Raw genomic sequence first — 21,888 nt, 5'->3', positions numbered from 1 at the left:
TCTCCGCCTTTCTGGGTGTCCTTTTTTTTTTAGGATTTCAGTGCTGAATCTCTACCACCCTGTTGTAGAAACCCCAGATGCTGGATTCTCCTCCAATAGCTTCCTGCGGTAGCTAAGTCAACCTTTAGTGGGCTCTGCAGTCACCTTTTAACCTTTTCACCAGTGGAAGCCAGAGAGAAGACCTGGCTAGGGTCCACCTAGGATGGATGAGGAAGCATGAAAGCAGAGGCTAAGCAGGAAGCAGCCAGGGGCTGAGATGTATCATTCTGAGAACTGTTTAGGTAAACACTGTGCAACTGGATACAAATTCACATGCCATGGGAGGACCTGTCTGCTGCAGTCTGGTAATGGAGACATGCGCAGGCACCAGCATCCCAGGTGCTAGAACTTCCCTTGGGGAAGAGCCTGGACCCACCATCTGCTGAAACCAAATGTAAGAATAAAACATTTCTTTTAGAGCTCGCATTTCTTAACACCAAAGTTTAAAAAATTGCCCAGCAATGAAATAAAATGACAAGCTGATCCCATTTCAGTCTTGTTTGTGAATACTGATTGTTGGCAAATTAGTAAATGGAAAAAAAAATAAAAATAGACTTACTTTATTAATTTTAGAAATCAGTTAATTCCAAAGGGTGCGTTTACCGTGGTGCTCATGTGGTCAGCGGCACACCGACTTCGTCTTTACGCCCCGGGAAACTTGTGATGCAAGCCCCCCTTTCTCCCAAACCCTCCGGAAAGGGAAGAACAGCTTTGGTAGATAATGTTGTTGGGATTCTAGGTTTGTAGGAGGTAAAGCTTAATACTGCAAAGTCTGGAAAAGAAGAGGAAGCAAAATGCAAATAGCCAAAGAGCCTCTTTTATATCATCTGTGTGGTAGCAGGAAAGGGGCAGAGAAGACCTAAGCAGGTGGGGGAAGGGGGGGAAAGAGGGAAAAGATACACGTGTGCTCAGATGGGGTATATATCGCATCTGCTGAAGGTCCCCGCTGCCAAGTTCCATTGAAACCCAGCTGATACGTTTCCCTGTCGTCTCAGAACAAGCCTGGACTGGCTGATGGGCAACAGTCTACGGCCACTTCTGCTGGAAGGCATTGGGGACTGAAGCAGCAAAAAATACTCTGGACCCCTTGCAGCACTGGTGAGTGCTTCACTGGAGTCAGGCACCCAGGGGTAGTGGAGCAGTGAGCAGGTTCCTCCTCCGCGGGTCTGTGCTTCATCTTTTAGTGTGAATGGGATCTGGAAGACAGGAAGTCAACCCCTGAGTATCGGACATGAGCATGTGGGCTTGTACTAATCTCTGGCAATGTTTGGATAAGTTAGCGTTACTGAAGAATAAAGTAGCTGTGGCCCAGATAAATGAAGGTCACTTGGAAGTAGAAAACTATTCAGTTAATAATTTAAGTTTATTTTTTAATTGGAGGATAACTGCTTTTCAGTGTTGTGTGGGTTTCTGCCATACAACACCATGAATCGGCCATAAGTATACACGTGTCCCCCGACTCTTGAACCTCCCTCCCACCCTTCTAGGCTGTCACCAAGCACTGGGTTGAACTCTTTTTAACTACTTTTGTTGGAAACTGTTCTAAAACACTCTCATTTTGCTGCTGCTGCTTTTTTGTGTAGTCCTCTTAGTTTCTTCCCCCACAAGAACATTTATCCCTTTTGCTTCTTCAATACAAGTTACCCTTTTTTCGAACCTCAGAGTCAGCATTTTTAGCATTTGATACTGAACTGCGTGGAAAAACTATTCTATGTATGCTCCAGTTTGTCTAAATCTTCCTTCCATGTGGGGTTATCAGGTAACACTTGCCCTTGTATCCCTTGCACTAGCCCCCAATATCCCTACACTCCTCCGTCCAGTTTAGGAAAAGGAGCATTACCACTACCTCAAATCCCCCGTGCTGCTCTAAGTCGCTTCAGTCATGTCCAACTCTGTGCGACTCCATAGACGGCAGCCCACCAGGCTCCTCTGTCCCTGGGATTCTCCAGGCAAGAATACTGGAGTGGGGTGCCATTCCTTCTCCAGTGCATGCACGCATACTAAGTCGCTTCAGTCGTGTCTGACTCTGTCTGACCGCATGGACAGCAGCCCACCAGGCTCCTCTGTCCATGGGATTCTCTAGGCAAGAGTACTGGAGGGGGTTGCCATTTCCTTCTCCAGTGAGACTCTCTTAATTCTTTCCCATCCCCGCTACCCTGAATTTTGGGTTTATCTTTCCCTTGTTTGCTTTAAAAAAAAAACAGGTTTGGTTACTATATATACTCATATCCTAAACATTATATTTCAGCTTTATGTAGGTTTGAATTTTACAATGCTATTTCGTTATGTGGCTATTCTTACATGTGATCTCAGCACACAACTGGAAGAATTTCTTTAGATAGATACTTAGGAGTGGAATTGTTGGGTCATAAATACTTGCATCTCCAACCCTCTAAAAATAATGCCAGATTATTTTTGAACGCAGTTGTACCAATTCACACCCCCTCTGACAGGGTAAGAGCTTCCCCCACCCCCTGGCCTTCTCTACATGTGGAAAAGTGGTATTGCCTGAGTATAAAATTTTTGTGAATCAACTGAGATACGATGGTATCCTACTGTGGCATCTGCCTGATTAGGAATGAGGTTGAGCATTTTTTCAAGTTTATCTAGTATTACACATACACTTCAACAAAATTCCAGGACATGCCTTTTGCTTATTTTCCAATTGAGTTATTGCTTTTTAATGTTTTTAAATAGCTCTATTGGGATATAATTCCATACCATTCAATTTATCCATTTAAGGTGTAAAATTCAGTGGCTTTTAGTATATTCAGAGTACACCCATCACCACAATCAAGTCTAGAACATTTTCATTGAAAGGAAATGAAAACCCACATCTCTTAGCCGTCACCCCCATACATCTCATCCCCTACCCCTAGGTAACCATTAATCTACTTTCTGTCTCTGTAGGTTTGCCTATTCTGTTGTTGCTGTGCAGTCTCTAAGTTGTGTCAGACTCTTTGCAGCCCCTTGGATTGCAGCACTCCAGGCTCTTCTGTCTATTATTATCTATCTAATACTGCCTATTCTGTGTGCTCAGTTGCCTCAGTCGTGTCTGACTCTTTAGGACTCCATGGACTGTAGTCTGCCAGGCTCCTCTGTCCATGGGATTCTCCAGGCAAGAATACTGGAACGGGTTGCCATGCCCCTCTACAGGGGATCTTCCCAACCCAGGGGCTGAACCTGCATCTTCTACAGCTCCTGCCTTGCAGGCAGATTCTTTACCGCTGAGCCATCAGAGAAGCCCATTCTGGACATTGCATATTAAGTGGAATCCTTTAATATGTAGTCCTCTGTGTCTGGCTTCTTTCATTTACCATAATGTTTTCAGGGGTTGTTCACATTGAAGAATGTATCAGTATTCTATTCCTGAAATGGCTGAGTAATACTCTCTTGTGTATATATACTATATTTACTCACTCATTAGTTGCTGGATGTTTGGGCTGTTTCCACCTCTTGGATATTATTAATAATGCTGCTATAAACACGGAGGGTTATGATCAACCTAGATAGCATATTCAAAAGCAGAGACATTACTTTGCCAACAAAGGTCCGTCTAGTCAAGGCTATGGTTTTTCCAGTAGTCATGTATGGATGTGAAAGTTGGACTGTGAAGAAAGCTGAGTGCCAAAGAATTGATGCTTTTGAACTGTGCTGTTGGAGAAGACTCTTGAGAGTCCCTTGGACTGCAAGGAGATCCAACCAGTCCATTCTAAAGGAGATCAGCCCTGGGATTTCTTTGGAAGGAATGATGCTGAAGCTGAAACTCCAGTACTTTGGCCACTTCATGTGAAGAGTTGACTCATTGGAAAAGACTCTGATGCTGGGAGGGATTGGGGGCAGGAGGAGAAGGGGACGACAGAGGATGAGATGGCTGGATGGCATCACGACTTGATGGACATGAGTTTGAGTGAACTCCGGGAGTTGGTGATGTACAGGGAGGCCTGGCGTGCTGTGATTCATGGGGTCGCGAAGAGTTGGACACAACTGAGCGACTGAACTGAACTGAACTGAAACATTCAAGTTCAAGTTTTTGTTTGGACATATGTCTTCATTTGGGTTACATACGAAAGAGTAGAATTGCTGGGTTATAATGGTAATTCTATGTTTAACGGTTTGAGGACCTGCCAAACTGTTTTCCAAAGTAGGTGCACCATTTTGGATTTCCACAAGCAGAGCATAAAGCTTCTAATTTCTTCACATCATCATCAACACTTGTTATTGTCTTTTTTTGAATATCGCCATTCTGGTGGGTATGAAATGATATTCTGATGTGGTTCTGATTTGCATTTATCTAGAAACTAATGCTTTGAGAATGTTTTCATATGCTATTTGCATGTATATCTTCTGTGAAGAAATGTCTTGTTCAGATCCTTTGCCCATTTAAAAAACTGAGTTGTCTTTTCAATTAATGAGTTGTAAGACTTCTCTACATATTCTAGATATAAGTCCCTTATTATATACATAATTGCAAATATTTTCTCCCATTCTGTGGTTTGTCATTTCATTTTGATGGTGTCCTCTGAAGCACAAAATGTAAAAATTCTGATGATGTCCAGTTTGTCTATTTCTTTTCTTTTTGTTGCTTATGCTTTTGATGTCATATCTAAGAAACTACTTACTGATTTTTAAAGTTCTTTGCTTAATACCTGGACAGTAAGTTTTTGAAGGTATGTTACAAACACCCTCACTGAGTTTGTGACTTGTTTCTTCAATCTTTTTAGAGTATCTTTTTTTTGTAGAGCTTGTTTCATGATTTATAAATTTATAAGTAAAGTCCTATTCTGAGATAAAAATTAGGTTGCATTTTTAGATATACACTTAACAAGCGACCTTTCCAGAAAATGACTTTGTTTCAAATGTTAAGAGGAGAGAGGAGGGTTCAGGATGGGGAACACATGTTTACCTGTGGTGGATTCATTTTGATATTTGGCAAAACTAATACAATTATGTAAAGTTTAAAAAAAAAAAAAAAAAAAAAAGACTTCTAGAATATCCAGGGCAGTCACCATAAAAAACAGATGATTTCTTTAAAACTCTTCTTTAAATTAAAAATTTCAAACATGCACACAAACTAGAAGAGTATCAGACACTTTCCTGTTCCCATCCTCTAGGTTTGATCACCATCAGCATCCTACAATTATTTCATTTCTCTCCCCGTGCATGCTTTTTCTTCTGGAATACTTTATAGAAAACCCAAGATAACACATCATTTTATCCATAAATACTTTAGCATGTATTTCATGTAGATAAGGACACAAGGATAAAAGGAAAACAAATCAACCCCCCCCCACCTGCCGCCCCACATAGTTAGGGTGTCTTAGAAGTTCTTAATTTGAACAAAGTCAAATTGATCAGTTTTCACCTTTCTAGTTTGCACTTCTGGAATCTGATTTGAGAAAGCATTTCCTTACATTATATATTGTCATATACTGTCTTATAAAATATGGACACTTTTGCTTCTGTATTTAAGTATTTTAATCCAAACTAAAATTGTGTACAGTATCAAGCACATATCTACTTTCAGTTTTTATTACACAATAACAAATTTTCCTAGCATTATTTATTGAAAAATCTACCCTTTCCTCCTTTAACTGCAGTATTTCTCTACCATACACTGTTTCCATGTAGAAGAAACACAGTTTACTGTGCCAATACCACATTTTCTTAATTTCTTTACCTTGATAATAATTCTGCTTATGTGGTAAGACAAGTCACATGTGGCCCCCTATCTCTCATTACTATTCTGTAAGAGTGTAAGGGTTATACTTGGCCTTTTTCTCTTCTAGGTAAATTTCAGAATCAATTTAAGTTTTTAAAAAATGAACAACTAATATCCTCTTCTCCAGCCTACAGATCAATTTTGGAGTGAACTGACATCTTACCAAACTGATTTTTAATCTATGAACATGTATCTCTCTTCACTGTTTTTTTTTTTTTCTTTCTTCTAAGTGACTCTACACAGGGCTTTGTAACTTTTTAAACACTAGGTTTTAACTATTTTTGTTAGATTCTTCCCTAGGTATATTATATGTTTTCATGATTATAACTTTGATACAAAGGTTCTGTGCTAAGTAGCTTCGGTTGTGTCTGACTCTTTGTCATGAGCCCTTGGATGGTAGCCCGCCAGGCTCCTCTGTCCATGGGATTTTCCAGACAAGAATACGTGAGTGGATTGCCAAGCCCTCCTCCAGGGGATCTTCCCAACCCAGGGATGGAACCCGCGTCTCTTATGTCTCCTGCACTGGCAGGCGGGTTCTTTACCACTACCACCACCTGGGAAGCCCGATACAAAGGCTCTCTTTTCTATCATCTGTAATCGATTTTGGAAAATGCTTATAAAGCTAAAAATTTACTTGAACACTTGTTTTGGGTTTCCAATCAGACAGATGCATTATGTGAGAATAATGACAGATTTTCTTCAGTCCTTTCTTCACTTTTTCCCTTGTGCTACTTTATTGACCAGGACTTTCAGTACAACACTCAATAGAAGTGATGGGTTCCCTTGTCCTGTTCTGCACCTTAAAGGAAATATTTTCAAGGTTTCCCAACTAATAGTATGATAGTTACTGTTGACTTTTTGTAGAGATATTCTATTATTAGGTTCTTTTCTGAGTTAGCTAGGAATTTTTTTTTATTTAAGTCATGAAAGTACTGAATTTATCAAATGCTCATTCTGTATCCATTGAGAGGAGCATATGATTTTTTTTCCCCGTTGATCCGTTACTGCAGAAAATTACAAGTCAATTTTTAAATATGACACAATCCTTGAAGCTCTGGGTGGCCCTAACTTGATCATGATTTTTTTTTGTTTTTAACATTGTTGGGCTCAGTTCGCTAATGCTGTAGCCAGATTTTTTTGCATTTATATCCACAATTAAGAAATTATAATTTCAGAACTTTTGGGGTTCTGTTAGGTCTTGATATTAAGATGATAATAAGAGTTAGGGTGTTCCCCCTTTTCCTTGACTCTGGAACAGTTTATAGAAGATTCGTGTATGTGGTTCTTGAATGTCCAGTAAAACTATAAAAGCCTAGGGTTGAGCTTGTGAGAAGACTTGTTCTTGACTCAGTTTCCTAATAAGTAAAAGAATATTTGGGCTTTATATTTAGTAAATTTTTGTAAGCTAAATACTAAAATTGTATCCATCCCTGGTAGCTCAGTTGGTAAAGAAGCTTCCTGGAATGTAGGAGATGCCAATTCGATTCCTGGGTCAGGAAGATCCCCTGGAGAAGGGACAGGCTACCCACTCTAGTATTCCTGGGCTTCCCTAGTGGCTCAGATGGTAAAGAATCAGCCTGCAATGTGGGAGACCTGGGTTCAATCCCTGGGTTGGGAAGATCCCCTGGAGAAGGGCATGGCAACCCACTCCAGTATTCTTGCCTAGAGAATCCCCATGGACAGAGGAGCCTGGTGGGCTAGTCCATGGGGTTGCAAAGAGTTGGATGCCACTGAGTGACTAAGCACACACATCCATCTCAACAAAGTTTTAAAAATGTATCAAAACAAGGTTATTCATAGTATCTTCCTACCACCTGTTTTATCTCTGAAGGATGTATAATGTCTCTATTTGTTCCTCACAACCCCATGTTTATTTTCTATTTTGTTAATTTCCTATTTTATCTTTATCATCTTTGAATTTATGTTGTTGTTCTTTTTTTAACTTCTTAAATCAGACACTTAGCACATTAACTTTCAGCCTCTCCCCTTTCCCTAGCATAATTTTGCCTTTAATATTCCTCAGGTTTTGATAAACAGTGTTTCCTAACTACGATTTTTTTGATGAATTAACTCTTTCTTAATTTCTAAACACATGAGACTCTTCCACTTATCCTTCTGTTATTGGACTGTGATCAAGGAAGATGGTCTTTGATTTAAAGCCTACTACATAGTCTCTACAGATACTAATGTTTATTATGCACTTACACAGCATGATGTTCTACAAATATCTATTATGTCAAGTCTGTTAACTGAGTAGTTCAAAATTCCTAAAATGTTTTCAAGATTTTCAGACTGCTTGATCTAGCAATTACTGAGTCACATTAAAACATTCCATAACGACGATGGATTTGTCTGTTTCTCTTTGTGGTCTGTTAAGTTCTGCCCAATATATATATATATATATTTATAACTATTCATTTTATTTAATTTTAAAAATCAGTCAATATGCTAGTTAAAATAAGTCCACAAGGAAAGGTTAGCTTCCTGGTGAATCTTTCGAACTTTTTGCCAAAATGTAGTGGTCCTTTTTATTTTTCAATATACTTTTTGCCTTAAAATCTATTTTGTCTGATGACTATAACTGCACTCTCCTAGTATATCTTTTTCCAACTTTTCCTTTCCTGCTTTTTTATATATTTATGATTGAGATGTATCTCTACTTTTAAACAGTCTACAAGTGGCTGCTTAAAACCGAGGCTGACAATATATCCTCTTCTGGTTGAACACTTCTCCCCACCTCCCCTGCTACTATCTTGCCCTGTCTGATGCAGCAGCCACAGAGATGATATTAGATCCAAAGTCAGCTCCTGCACGCCTCTACCCCGAACGCTCTGACGGCTCGCACTTCCCTCAAAAGGAAAGTACAGGTCCTTTCCTTAGCTTGTGGGGTCTTCGGGATCTGACCCCTCATCATCCCTGAGGCCCATCTGTGCCCACTCTTCCCTGCTCCCTACTGGCCTGCTTGTCTTTCCCAAACGCTGCAGCCACGATCCCTTTCAAGGCAGGCACTCGCGCTGTTCCCTCTGCTTGGAATTCCCTCCCTTCATCACCACCAGTTCAGGCCCTCACCCCCTTCAGGTCTTCACTCAAACGCCACCCTTCCTGACTACTGTTCAGAATAGTGCTTCTCCTCATTCCGTTTCCGTTCATGGCTTCGCTTTTTCTCTAGAACACTCACCACTATCTAATGTACTACTTGTGGTCCTTATTTGGTTTCCCGTCTCTCTCTCCCACTGGGGATTTTTGGTTCTTTTGTCCACTGCTCTGAGCTGTGTGCCTAGTGCTGACCATCATGTGTGGCACATAGTGCGGTTTTGTGCTAAGTTGTGTCCGACCCTTTGGCGACCCCAAGAACTGCAGCCAGCCAGGCTCCTTTGTCCATGGAATTTTCACATAGTAGATGCTCAGTAAATATGTGTCCAATGAATCAGTCTGACTTTCACTGGAACATTTAGTTCATTCACATTTCCGTAATTACTAATATTTTTATTTATTTCTTAAATCGTGCTATTTGTTCCACCTTTTCTGTGTTTTCTTATGGATTTATCATTTTTATCATCTCATTTCCTCTCTACTATTTTGGAAGTTTCACATTTGTAATCTTTTAGTAATTACTCTACTCACTTCTGCATTTGTATAAAGTATATATGGCTGAAGTTAATCAATATCTTCATCTTTTCATTGTACCATGTTGGGTTAGATGCCTCTGACTCTGATCATACCTTCTCTCTTGATTTATATGATATTGATGTTGGATATTTTCATTCCCTTCCTCTCCCTTTTAACCTCACAAGAACATCATTATTACTTCACTGGTCATTATGTTTATATTTGTCCATATTTTTACACAGTCTTTGCTCATAATTCCTCCTTGCATCTCAGACCTTTTTCTGGTATCATCTTTCTCTATTTGAAATACATTCTTTAGGTTCTTTCCTTTTGTGGCGGTTTGTTAGGGGCAAATTCTTCAGGGTTTTGTATGTTAAAAAGTGTCTTTTTTTTCATCCTCATCTGTGAAATGCTTTAAACATGCTTTAGGTCTGGTAATTCTTTCTTGTCATCAATGGTAAGGTTTCCACTATCTCTGTTGAGAAGTAAGCTGGCATCCTTTGGTAAGCCTTCTTTTTTCTCCAGCTGCTTTTAACGCCTTTCCTTCGTCTCTGGTACTCTAAAGTTTAAGTATGGTGTGTCTAGGTGTGGATTTCTTGCGATTCACTGCGATTTGTGTATCTTTCATCAGCTTTGGAAAGCTTTTAGCCATTAACTCTACAAATATTGCCCCTGTCCCATTTTTCTTTTCAGAACTCCAATTAGATATCTATTAGGGCTTCTCGCTTGGTTTTCCACCATTTTATTATTTTTTTCTGTACTACATTTCAGATAGTTTCTTTAAAAACAACTTCAGCTCATTGAATCTCTCTTCAGCTGGATCTAATCTGTACTGAAGCCCATCTGTTGATTTTTAAACTTTAATTACTATATTGTTTTCAATTCTGAAAGTGCTACTTAGTTCTTTTTCAAATCTATTTGGTCATAATTTTAATCTCTTGGTTTTACTCATAGTTTCACTCCCTCTTTTAATTTCTCTAAACATATGAGCAAGTTTTTTTGTGTTTGTTTTTAGCTATTTTTAAAAAAATCTATTTATTTTTAATTGAAGGATAATTATAATATTGTGGTGGTTTCTGTCATACATCAACATGGATCAGCCATAGGTATATATGTATGTCCCTTTTCTCTTGAGCCTCCCTCCCACCTCCCACCCTATGCCACCCCTCTAGGATGTCACAGATCCCTGGTTTGAGTTCCCTGAGTCATACAGCAAATCCCCACTGGCTGTTTTACTTATGTTAGTGTATATGTTTTCATGCTACTCTCTCCATTCATCCCCACCCCCTGCCTGCCTATGTCCATAAGTCTGTTCTCTATGTCTGCGTCTCTATTCAGTTCAGTTCAGTTCAGTCGCTCAGTCGTGTCTGACTCTTTGCAACCCCATGAATCGCAGCACACCAGGCCTCCCTGTACATCACCAACTCCCGGAGTTCACTCAGACTCATGTCCATCGAGTTGGTGATGCCATCCAGCCATCTCATCCTCTGTTGTCCTCTTCTCCTCCTGACCCCAATCCCTCCCAGCATCAGAGTCTTTTCCAATGAGTCATCTCTTCACATGAGGTGGCCAAAGTACTGGAGTTTCAGCTTTAGCATCATTCCTTCCAAAGAAATCCCAGGGCTGACCTCCTTCAGAATGGACTGGTTGGATCTCCTTGCAGTACAAGGGACTCTCAAGAGTCTTCTCCAACACCACAGTTTAAAAGCATCAATTCTTCAGCACTCAGCTTTCTTCACAGTCCAACTCTCACATCCATACATGACTACTGGAAAAACCATAGCCTTGACTAGACGGACCTTTGTTGGCAAAGTAATGTCTCTGCTTTTGAATATGCTGTCTAGGTTGGTCATAACTTTCCTTCCAAGGAGTAAGCGTCTTTTAACTTCATGGCTGCAATCACCATCTGCAGTGATTTTAGAGCCCAGAATAATAAAGTCTGACACTGTTTCCACTGTTTCCCCATCTATTTCCCATGAAGTGATGGGGCCAGACGACATGATCTTAGTTTTCTGAATGTTGAGCTTTAAGCCAACTTTTTCACTCTCCACTTTCACTTTCATCAAGAGGCTTTTTAGTTCCTCTTCACTTTCTGCCATAAGGATGGTGTCATCTGCATATCTGAGGTTATTGATATTTCTCCCAGCAATCTTGATTCCAGCTTGTGCTTCTTCCAGCCCAGTATTTCTCATGATGTACTCTGCATAGAAGTTAAATAAGCAGGGTGACAGTATACAGCCTTGATGTACTCCTTTTCCTATTTGGAACCAGTCTGTTGTTCCATGTCCAGTTCTAACTGTTGCTTCTTGACCTGCATACAGGTTTCTCAAGAGGCAGGTCAGGTGGTCTGGTATTCCCATCTCTTTCAGAATTTTCTACAGGTTATTGTGATCCACACAGTCAAAGGCTTTGGCATAGTCAATAAAACAGCAATAGATTGCTGCCCTGCAAATAGGTTCATCAGTACCATCTTTCTAGCTTTCATAAATATACATTAATATACAATATTTGTCTTTGAGAAGTATTTTTTTAATTGTACGTCTAGTTATTTCAGTATCTTAGTTTTTACAGGTCTGAGAGTGTTAGCTGTTACTTTTGCTGACTTTTATTTATGGCGCCATGTTTCCTTCTTTGCTAAACTGTGATACCATGGTTCTTAAAACGTTACCTGTGGGAATTATTTGAGATTTGAGTTGAAAGATGATTTCTCCAGGAAAAAAAAAAGTATTTAATTCTACTGGGTGCCTTGGGCCACTACTAGCTTAGGACTACTTAAACGAAATTCTCAGTGTGAAGTTTTTTGGAGCACCTAGGGAATAGGGTTGTAAATGGACAGGTGAGAGTCCCCTACTCCATCTCACTCCCCACCAAGGTTTAAGACAGGCAATTTCTTTCAGTGCTGAGCAGCAGAGGTCAGGTGGGCGGGTCGTTTACTTCTGGTTAAACTTTCCAAGGAGGAGATAGCCCCGTGGGGTCCCATCTTTATGTGAAAGGTCTCCGGTTAGACTCTCACCTTGAGATTGGCCTGTTGTCCCTTACATCTGCCATAATTCTGGTCAAGAGCTGCTTCCATCCCTTCTCCTGCCTAATGACCTGGTGCTGGATAATTGGGGCAGGAAGGGTATAGAATGATAATGTTACTGCATTTTCCCCTCCCTGCCTCTGTGGCCATGATCACAGCCCAATGCTTTTTTGTAGGACTTAAAAAAAAAAAAAAAAAAAAAACAGCCATTGAAGTTATCCCATTTTCTTTTTTGCTTTGATGTCCTAGTGTGGAAATGCTTTCTTGTTTTTTGGTCAAATGTCTATGGATCATACTATCTATCTATTTATACACTTGGCTTTTATCAAATAAAGTTATATCTTATTAGGTTAGTTCTAAAGTCAAGAAGCAACACAGGCATAACATCAGAGTTACTTTTGAAAATCATAAAGCACCTGTAAACTACATTATACTGGTTTGGCAACTATCAGAGTCCAGCAAACCCAATTTTTCTTCCAGCCTAGCACCAGATTAAAGTAACTGCCTTCTGTTACTTTAATACAGTGAATAAAAATATTTTTAAACATGGGGCAACATTTGCGAAGGTGAACCATGCCATCGGAGGCACCTGGGAGGAGAGGCGGCCCAGCAGATCCACACTCCACGCTCGCTTTAAGGCACACATTCCCTGAGCAGAATGGTTGACGGACTTCCCTGCTGCTGTTGCTGCTAAGTCGCTGCAGTCGTGTCCGACTTTGTGCGACCCCATAGATGGCAGCCCACCAGGCAGCCCCGTCCCTGGGATTCTCCAGGTAAGAACACTGGAGTGGGTTGCCATTTCCTTCTCCAGTGCAAGTGAAAAGTGAAAGTGAAGTTGCTCAGTCATGTCTGACTCTTAGCGACCCCATGGACTGCAGCCCACCAGGCTCCTCTGTCCTTGGGATTTTCCAGGCAAGACTACTGGAGTGGGGTGCCATTGCCTCCTCCGGACAGACTTCTCTAAATTGCCCCAAAGAGTTTCTTGCACCTTTTCTGGGGGGTGGGTAGGGGGAGGGGACTGTGTCTTGCACGTGTCCCTCACTTCCCCTGCGACGCTCTTTTAAGGGCAGAGACCATGTCTTACAAATCTTTATGTGGCCCGAGCTCCTAGTATTTTGGTGTGCGAGTATTTACAGGGGGATTGCATGGTGAACACTTTGCTGACTGCTGTGTAAATGATCAGTAGCACAGTTCCCAGTGGGAAGCAAAAGGCTCCCAACTAACAATACAGACTGTGCTTCTTCAAGCGTCAAAAGGCCTGGTGTGACAAGCAGCAATCACGCTCCAGACCAGCGCTCTACCACGCGTCGGCTGTCTCAAGGAAAGGGGTGCAGATTTCCAGTGAGATCCTCTGATCATGGCTTTTCTAATTGAGAAAAGACAGAACATCATCACGACCTCTCTTCCAATAGACAGCCTGGACCTCAACCACCATGATATAACTAGTGTGATCTTTCTCCCCGCAAAGTCTGAAGTGAGTAAGAGAAAATTAATTTTTTAAATTACCTAAATGCACAAAGTTTTTAAAGTTGTGCCTTAGATTTGCCCCTAAGGCCTTTCCAACTGATCTGAGTTGCCCTGGTAGTACCCTGGCAGCATTCTGGTTTGGTAAGGAAGAGAGTGAATGAATCACTTTATTTTTATCCTGAGTGACACAGGGGAAAGGAGACAGCTGGGGAGTGAGGGCCAACCTGCTGGCCTCCCCCCTACCTTCCTGGGCACAGCTCGAGTATGCAGGAGTGAACAACACAGGCGCAAAAGCAAAGATCCATTTCAGGAAGCCCTGCCCGGGTGACACACAGGAGCACCAGGCACAGCTGCAAGGGGTTTGTTCAGAGCAAAGAGCCCCCGAGTGACACTGAAAAGCAGTCACACGGGAGAAGGGAGCTGACCGACCGTGGCAGCACTATCGGGCTCTCACACCCTCCCAGAAATGCTCCTGCCTTTCTGAAAAATACAGGCACCTGGTGTAACTCCCTGATGCCAACACCAACATGGGCTCAAGAGACCATCCACGGTGGGGGGATGTGCTTCCTACTTGCAAATGAGCACTGAATAGTTTTAATTGCCGTTTAAAGGAACTCTCCTGTAAAGAACTAAAGTCACATAGACAATAAGCCTAATTCTTCTCAGAAAATTGTACCCAATGAAACTCTGAACGTATATTTCATTCTTACAGACCTGTAAAAACCGTATTACGCTTATTCGGGTTCATTTTCTTATTACAATAAACCCTAAGATGAGTGTGATAAAGTTACAGCATGGAACAGAAAGATACAAATCTATGAGAATGACTTTCAGATGTCACTCAGTCAGAAGTGTTTCTTTTTTTTAGCTACATTCAAGTGAAAGTGAAAGTTGCTCAGTCCTGTCAGACTCTTTGCAAACCCATGGACTATACAGTCCATGGAATTCTCCAGGCCAGAATACTAGAGTGGGTAGCCTTTCCCTTCTCCAGAGGATCTTCCAAACCCAGGGATCGAACCCAGGTCTCCTGCACTGCAGGCGGCTTCTTTGCTAGCTCAGATAGCGAGTATACTAAGGGCAGACTATTTAACATACTTGCATAGAGGGTTTTTTTTTTGGCATGCTCATGCTGCTTGCTCTTTGGCTTCAGTTGTGTTCTGATTCTTTGCGACTCTATCGACTAGAGTCCACCAGGCTCCTCTTGTCCATGGAATTCTCCAGGCAAGAATACTGGAGTGGATTGCCATTTCCTTCTCCAGGGGATCTTCTTGATCCAGATTTCGAACCAGGGTCTCCCTCACTGCAGGCAGATTCTTTACTGTCTGAGCCACCAGGGAAGCCCTTTTTTGGCATGAACATTTAATAATTTCCTTTCTTTTTGAAAATTTAAAAATTGCAAGGCTGATCTAAATAAAACTGCTTGGGATCTATTAATAATTCTACAATCTATCTACAACTATCTAGCTGTGAAGCATAATTCACTTAAGTATATCTGAGATATATATATATATTTATATATGTTTAGATATTTTTATATGTTTTTTTAAATTTTATTTTTATTTTTAATATAAATTTATTTTAACTGGAGGCTAATTACTTTACAATATTTTACTGGTTTTGCCATACATCAACATGAATCTGCCATGGATGTACACGTGTTCCCCATCCTGAACCCCCCTCCCACCTCCCTCTGCATACCATCCCTCTGGGTCATCCCAGTGCACCAGCCCTGAGCACCCTGTATCATGCATTGAACCTGGACTGGCAATTCGTTTCACATATGATATTATACATGTTTCAATGCTATTCTCCCAAATCATCCCACCCTCGCCCTCTCCCACAGAGTCCAAAAGACTGTTCTATACATCTGTGTCTCTTTTTGCTGTCTCGCATACAGGGTTATCGTTACCATCTTTCTAAATTCCATATATATGCGTTAGTATACTGTATTGGTGATTTTCTTTCTGGCTTACTTCGCTCTGTATAATAGGCTCCAGTTTCACCCACCTCATTAGAACTGATTCAAATGTATTCTTTTTAATGCCTGAGTAATACTCCATTGTGTATATGTACCACAGCTTTCTTATCCATTCCCCTGTTGATGGACATATATAATATCTATATGTAAAATGTTTATATATAATATACCTGTAAATAAGTCTGGATTTATAAAATATACCACTAAATTATTAAAAGGGAAATGATTTGTTTCAAAGAAGGTTTTTACGTTCTTGAAAATAATTGATTTCTTATGCAAATTTAATGATGGCCATTCTGACTGGTGTGAGATGGTACCTCATTGTAGTTTTGATTTGCATAAGAGAGTAATTAATTGCATAAGAAATTAATTAATGAAGTAGACTTTTTAATGATGGTCATTCTGACTGGTGTGAGGTGGTATTACCTCCCTGTAGTTTTGAAAGCCTGCTCATAATAAGAGTTGGAGAGGGTATGGAGAAAAGGGCCCCTTACACTGCTGGTAGGGCTGTAAGCTGGTGCAGCCACTATGCAGAGCAGTGTGGGGGCACGTTAAAACTAGAGTTGCCACAAAAAGTGAAAGGTGCTCAGTCGTGTCCAATTCTTTGCAACCCCATGGACTGTAGCCCACCAGGCTCCTCTGTCCGTGGAATTCTCCAGGCAAGAATACTGCAATGGGTAGCCATTCCGTTTTCCAGGGGATCATCCCAACCTAGGGATTGAACCCAGGTCTCCTGCATTGGAGGTGGATTCTTTACCATCTGAGCCACCAGGGAAGCCCAAGAATACTAGAGTGGGTAGCCTATCCTTTCTCCAGCAGATGTTCATGACCTGGGAATCGAACCAGGGTCTCCTGCACTGCAGGTGGATTCTTTACCAGCTGAACGACCAGAAAAGCCCCCCCAAAACTGCCATATGATCCAGTCATCCCACTCCTGGGCATATACTGAGACAAAAGTATAATCTGAAAAGATAAATGTACTTCAATGTTCACAGTATTACTATTTACAGCCAAGACATGGAAATAACCTAAATGTCCACTGACAGATGAGCGCATACAGAAGATACTGTGTACACACACACAATGGAATATTAATCAGCCATACACAGAGTGAACTAATGACATCTACAGCAGCAGGGATGCGCCTAGAGCTTGTCACACTAAGTGAAGGCAGGAAAAGGCAAATACCACACGATTATAACTTGTATGTGGAATCTATAATATGGCACAACTGAACTTACCTACAAAACAGAAGCAGACTCACAGACATACGGGAACAGACTGTGGTTGGCAAGGGGCAGAGGGAAGGGGAGAAGGACAGGACTGGGGGTTTGGAATCAGTAGAAGCAAACTGGTATGTATAGGATGGATAAACAAAAAGGCCCTACTGTATAGCACAGGGAACTATATTCAGTGTAGTATAATAAACCAAAATGGAAAAGAATATAAAAAAGTATACATGTGGGTAAGTGAATCACTGTTGTACAGCAGAAATTAATACAACATTGTAAATCACTACACTTCAATAAAATTAAGAAAAAATATAGTAACAATAAAAAGTTAAAAAAGGATTTAATTTCTTTATAGAGAGTTCTAGAAATGAAGAGTGGCAGAGTAACACAATGCTATGAACTTTAATCTGATTTCTTCTATTTACTAACCTTCTAATCTTTGGAATTTAATAATGATTACTGTTTTCTGACTACAAGAAAAATTCATGATCACTGTAAAAAATCTTAGGTTTAAGAAGAAATTTTTATATAGCTTTGAGTTCAAAAGCACTGAGGTATAGAGGGATCTTTCCTATTCTAGAACAATTATTTTTAGCCTGATAAAACTTCAGTCTCATTCCTCCTATAGTAAATGCAGCATTACTTCAAAAAAGCTACTGGATACCAAGGATCAGGAGAAGAGCAGATGTTCAATTACCTGAGGAAAGTAAATGAAGGGACCCTAAACCAGTGACTTTCAAGCTTTTTAAAAATTGCAACACATAGTATAAAAACTGCATTTCATGTGAACACACCCATAAGTAGCTTTATGACTTAAAGTCTCACAGAACAGTTCTTACTTTTACCATAGATGGAACTGGGTGTTTTTTCTTTCTACCCCATTCTGTTCCACTGTGGGGGGAGGGAGGAAGAATTGACCATTACAACCAGTGGTATGCTAGTAAATGTTTAACAACTGGCCCTTTGCGGTTAAATAAGCAAACAAAAGCCCCAACTTCGTGTTGCTGGCTGTTTTCCACCACAGCTGAGTTCAAGTAAGCAACGTGAAGTCACCGAAGGCAGGACCAAGAAGAGGCAGGCGCAGGCTCTTGTGGATCTGGCTGTGACCCACTAAATTGATTTGATGACCCACTCGTAGGTCATGACCCACAGTTTAAAAACCACTGCTCTAGAGTCTAGACAATCAAATTCCTCAGCAGTTCACAGGAAGCTGAGAGGGGCCAGCAAATACTGTTCCCAGGAGGTACTGAATGAGCGCACAAGCGCTGGGATGACAAGCCTCCTGGGCGCCAGAGGGGAACAACCTCCCACCCCGGGCATCTCTGAACCAGCCTTCAGCTTCCCCAAGACTGATCACGTGGAGAAAGTAAGTGGTACCAGCAGTAACCTTAGGAAAATCACCATCTCTCTGAGTTTCCTTTTCTTTACTGTTAGATAGAAATTGTGTACTTCAGTGGATTCTTATAGGATAATTCACATGAAGACATTCTGAAAATTGTAAAGGGATCTACAGGACAGTATTCATATGAAAATGACCACATTTAACAAAATCTTATTCACAGGGAATTAAATATCACCTGTCTTAGCATCTGAGTTCATCGATCATGCCCACCTTCTTGACCTCTCCTACGTGGTTCTCTGAGATTATGAAATACCCAGGTGCCTCCTCTCGAGGCTGGCTCCTTGGACTCCTCCACTGGCTCCTTTTCTCCTTCACACTTTGTTGCTCCTTTCCCTCAGGAGAATTTGTCCACTGACAGGTAGCTCTAAGGACCACTGCTAAACTCTACATCCAGTTTTGACTTCTCCCTGGCTTTTGAGAAGGCTTTTCTGAATTTAATGTTCAGCCATCATCTGAATCTGACTTCTAAAATATTATCCAGGAAGCACAGACTCTCCCAAACAGAATCAATCCAAAGGAGGTCACACCAAGACACACTGTAATTAAAATGGCAAACATTAAAGATAGAGAATATTAAAAGCAGCAAGGGAGAGGCAACAAGTTACATCCAGAAGAACTCCATAACACTATCAGCTGACTTTTCAGCAGAAACTTTCAAGTGATGAAAGGGAAAACCCTGCAACCAAGAGTACCTGGCGAGACTTTCATTTAGATATGATGGAGAGATCAAAAGCTTTACAGATAAGCACCACCAAAAAGCTTAGTACCACCAAACCAGCTTCACAAGAAATACTGAAGGGACTTCTCTAGTGAAAAAGAAGAGGCTACAACTAGGAACATGAAAATTATGAAAGGAAAAATCTCATTGGTAAAGGCAAATATACAGGAAAGGTAGTAAATCAGCTGTGTATAAAGCTAGTGCTGTGCTTGCTTAGTTGCTTCAGTCGCGTCCGACTCTTTGTGACCCCAGGGACTGTAGCCCACCAGGTCCTCTGTCTGTGGGGATTCTCCAGGCAAGAATACTGGAGTGGGTTGCCGTGCCCTCCTTCAGGGGATTTTCCCAACCCAGGGATTGAACCCAGGTCTCCCACATTATAGGCGGATTCTTCACCATCTGAGCCACTTAGGGAAGCTCATAAAGCTAGTAGGAAGGTTAAAAGACAAAAGCAGTAAAATCATCTGTAGCCACAATAAGTTGTTAAGGGATACACAAAGCAAAAAGATGTATCTTGTGATGTGTTGTTCAGTTGCTAAGCTGTCATGTCCGACTATTGCGACCCCGTGGACTGCAGCACGCCAAGCTCCCCTGTCCTTCACTACCTCCTGGAGTTTGCTCATATTCGTGTCTATTGAGTCATGCATGATGCTAACCATCTCATTCTCTGCCACCCCCTTCTCCTTTTGCTGCCTTCAATCTTTCCCACCATAAAACCGGTAAATGCGAGGGTGGGGGAGTCAAAACACGTACTGTGTGGGGAATAAAGCAAATAACTATGCAATATCTTTGTACGGTAACGTAACTAGACTTATTATGGTGATCATTTTGAAATGTAAAGAAATACCAAAATCACTATTTTGTGTAACAGGAGCTAACATAGTGTTGTAGGTCAGATATACTTCAAAAACAAACACACACACAGAAAAAGAGATCAGATTTGTGGTTATCAGATGCAGGGGGTGGAGGGAAGGGGAATTAGATGAGGGTGGGCAAAAGGTACAAACTTCCAGTTATAAGATAAGAACTAGGGATGTAACACACAACATGGTAAATACAATTAACACTGCTGGATGTTGCATATAAAAGTTGTTAAGAGAGTAAATCCTAGGAGTTCTCATCACAAGAAAATGTTCTCTCTTTCATTTCTATATGAGGTGATAAATATTCCCTAAACTTATCATGATAATCATTTCATGATGTGTGTAAGTAAAATCATTATCAGTTCAGTTCAGTCGCTCAGTTGTGTCCAACTCTTTGAGACCCCATGGACTGCAGCACGCCAGGCTTCCCTGTCCATCACCAATTTCTGGCGCTTGCTTAAACTCATGTCCATTGAGTCGGTGATGCTATCCAACCATTTCATCCTTTGTCGTCCCCTTCTCCTCCTGCCTTCAATCTTTCCCAGCATCAGGGTCTTTTCCAATAAGTCAGTTCTTTGCATCGGGCGGCCAAAGTATTGGAGCTTCATAAAATCATTATGCCATATACCTTAAACTTGTCCAGTGCTGTATGTTAACTATATCTCAATAAAACTGGGAGAAAAAATCTAAATATGAAATTCATAAAAATAAAATATGAATAGTATTATCTGCCCCACTCATCTACAATGCTGGGTGCTCTCATTCTTTCAATGGCACTTATATTATCTCAGTTATCAAGGTTTAATTTAAAATGGCTTACTCTGGGCTTCCCTGACAGCTCAGTTGGTAAAGAATCTGCCTGCAATGCAGGAGACCCCAGTTTAATTCCTGGGTCAGGAAGCTCCCCTGGAGAAGGGATAGGCTACCCACTCCAGTATTCTTGGGCTTCCTTTGTAACTCAGCTGGTAAAGAATCCACCTGTAATGCGGGAGACTTGGGTTCGATCCCTGGGTTGGGAAGAACTCCTGGAGAAGGGAAAGGCTACCCACTCCAGTATTCTGGCCTGGAGACTGTATAGTCCATGGGATCGCAAAGGGTTGGACATGACTGAATTTGAAGGCTTTTATATAAAAACTTAAATTTCATTTCTTCAAGGTCTTCTTTTCCCCCTTTGGGGGTACATCATGTGGCCTGTGGGATCTTAGTTCCCTGACCAGGGATTGAACCTGAGCCCATGGCACTGAAAGCTGGGGTCCTAACCACTGAACCACCAGAGAATTCCCCAAGGTCTTTCTCTTTAAAACACTCCTTTTATTTGTGCTTTTAAAAAGTAATCTGTGCACAGGTTTAAAAAAAACAAACAACCAAACAGTACAAAAGGGTATAGAGTTAAAAGTGTCTCTTCTACCCTAGACTCTGTTTTTGCTATGTATGTCTATATCCTTCTCAGAATAGTCTATGCCCACACAAACAAATGAGGGGCTTCCCAGGTGGCTCAAACGGCAGTGAATCTGCCTGCAATGTGGGAGACCTGGGTTCAATCCCTGGGTTGGGAAGATTCCCTGGAGAAGGGAACTGTTACCCACCCCAGTATTCTGGCCTGGAGAATCCCATGGACAGAGGAGGCTGGCAGGCTGCAGTCCATGGGGTCACAAAGAGTCGGACACGACTGAGTGACTTTCACTTTCATACAAACAAATACATGATAAACATATATTCCTTCTCCCCTTTTTACACAAATGGGAGCATAGCCCACAGTAGAATTTGAAAAAGTTTTTCACTTGACAATACATTTCTGAAATTGTTCCATATCATCATAAACATCTACTTTAGGAGAAC

The 21,888-nt window shown here is 41.1% G+C and overlaps 1 protein-coding gene across 4 annotated transcripts in view; it reads right to left on the bottom strand.

Annotated features, from left to right (window-relative positions):
- Positions 1-507: 507 nt before the first annotated feature.
- TTLL5 (tubulin tyrosine ligase like 5) overlaps positions 508-21,888 on the bottom strand; it is a 316,639-nt gene continuing 295,258 nt past the window's right edge. For 3 of the 4 annotated variants that reach the window (XM_055538711.1, XM_055538708.1, XM_055538709.1), the window contains one exon: positions 509-1,235. In XM_055538711.1, coding sequence (XP_055394686.1) covers positions 1,213-1,235 — 23 coding nt within the window. In that variant the 3' untranslated portion in view covers positions 509-1,212. Of the gene's footprint in view, positions 1,236-21,888 lie in introns of all 4 variants that reach the window. The other variant, XM_055538712.1, reaches the window with a different exon arrangement.

The sequence above is a fragment of the Bubalus kerabau genome, chromosome 10 (assembly GCF_029407905.1).
Source record: "Bubalus kerabau isolate K-KA32 ecotype Philippines breed swamp buffalo chromosome 10, PCC_UOA_SB_1v2, whole genome shotgun sequence".
NCBI classification, from domain to species: domain Eukaryota; kingdom Metazoa; phylum Chordata; class Mammalia; order Artiodactyla; family Bovidae; genus Bubalus; species Bubalus kerabau.
Note: the sequence above shows the minus strand (reverse complement) of the source record. Positions and strands in the feature narration are given on the sequence as shown.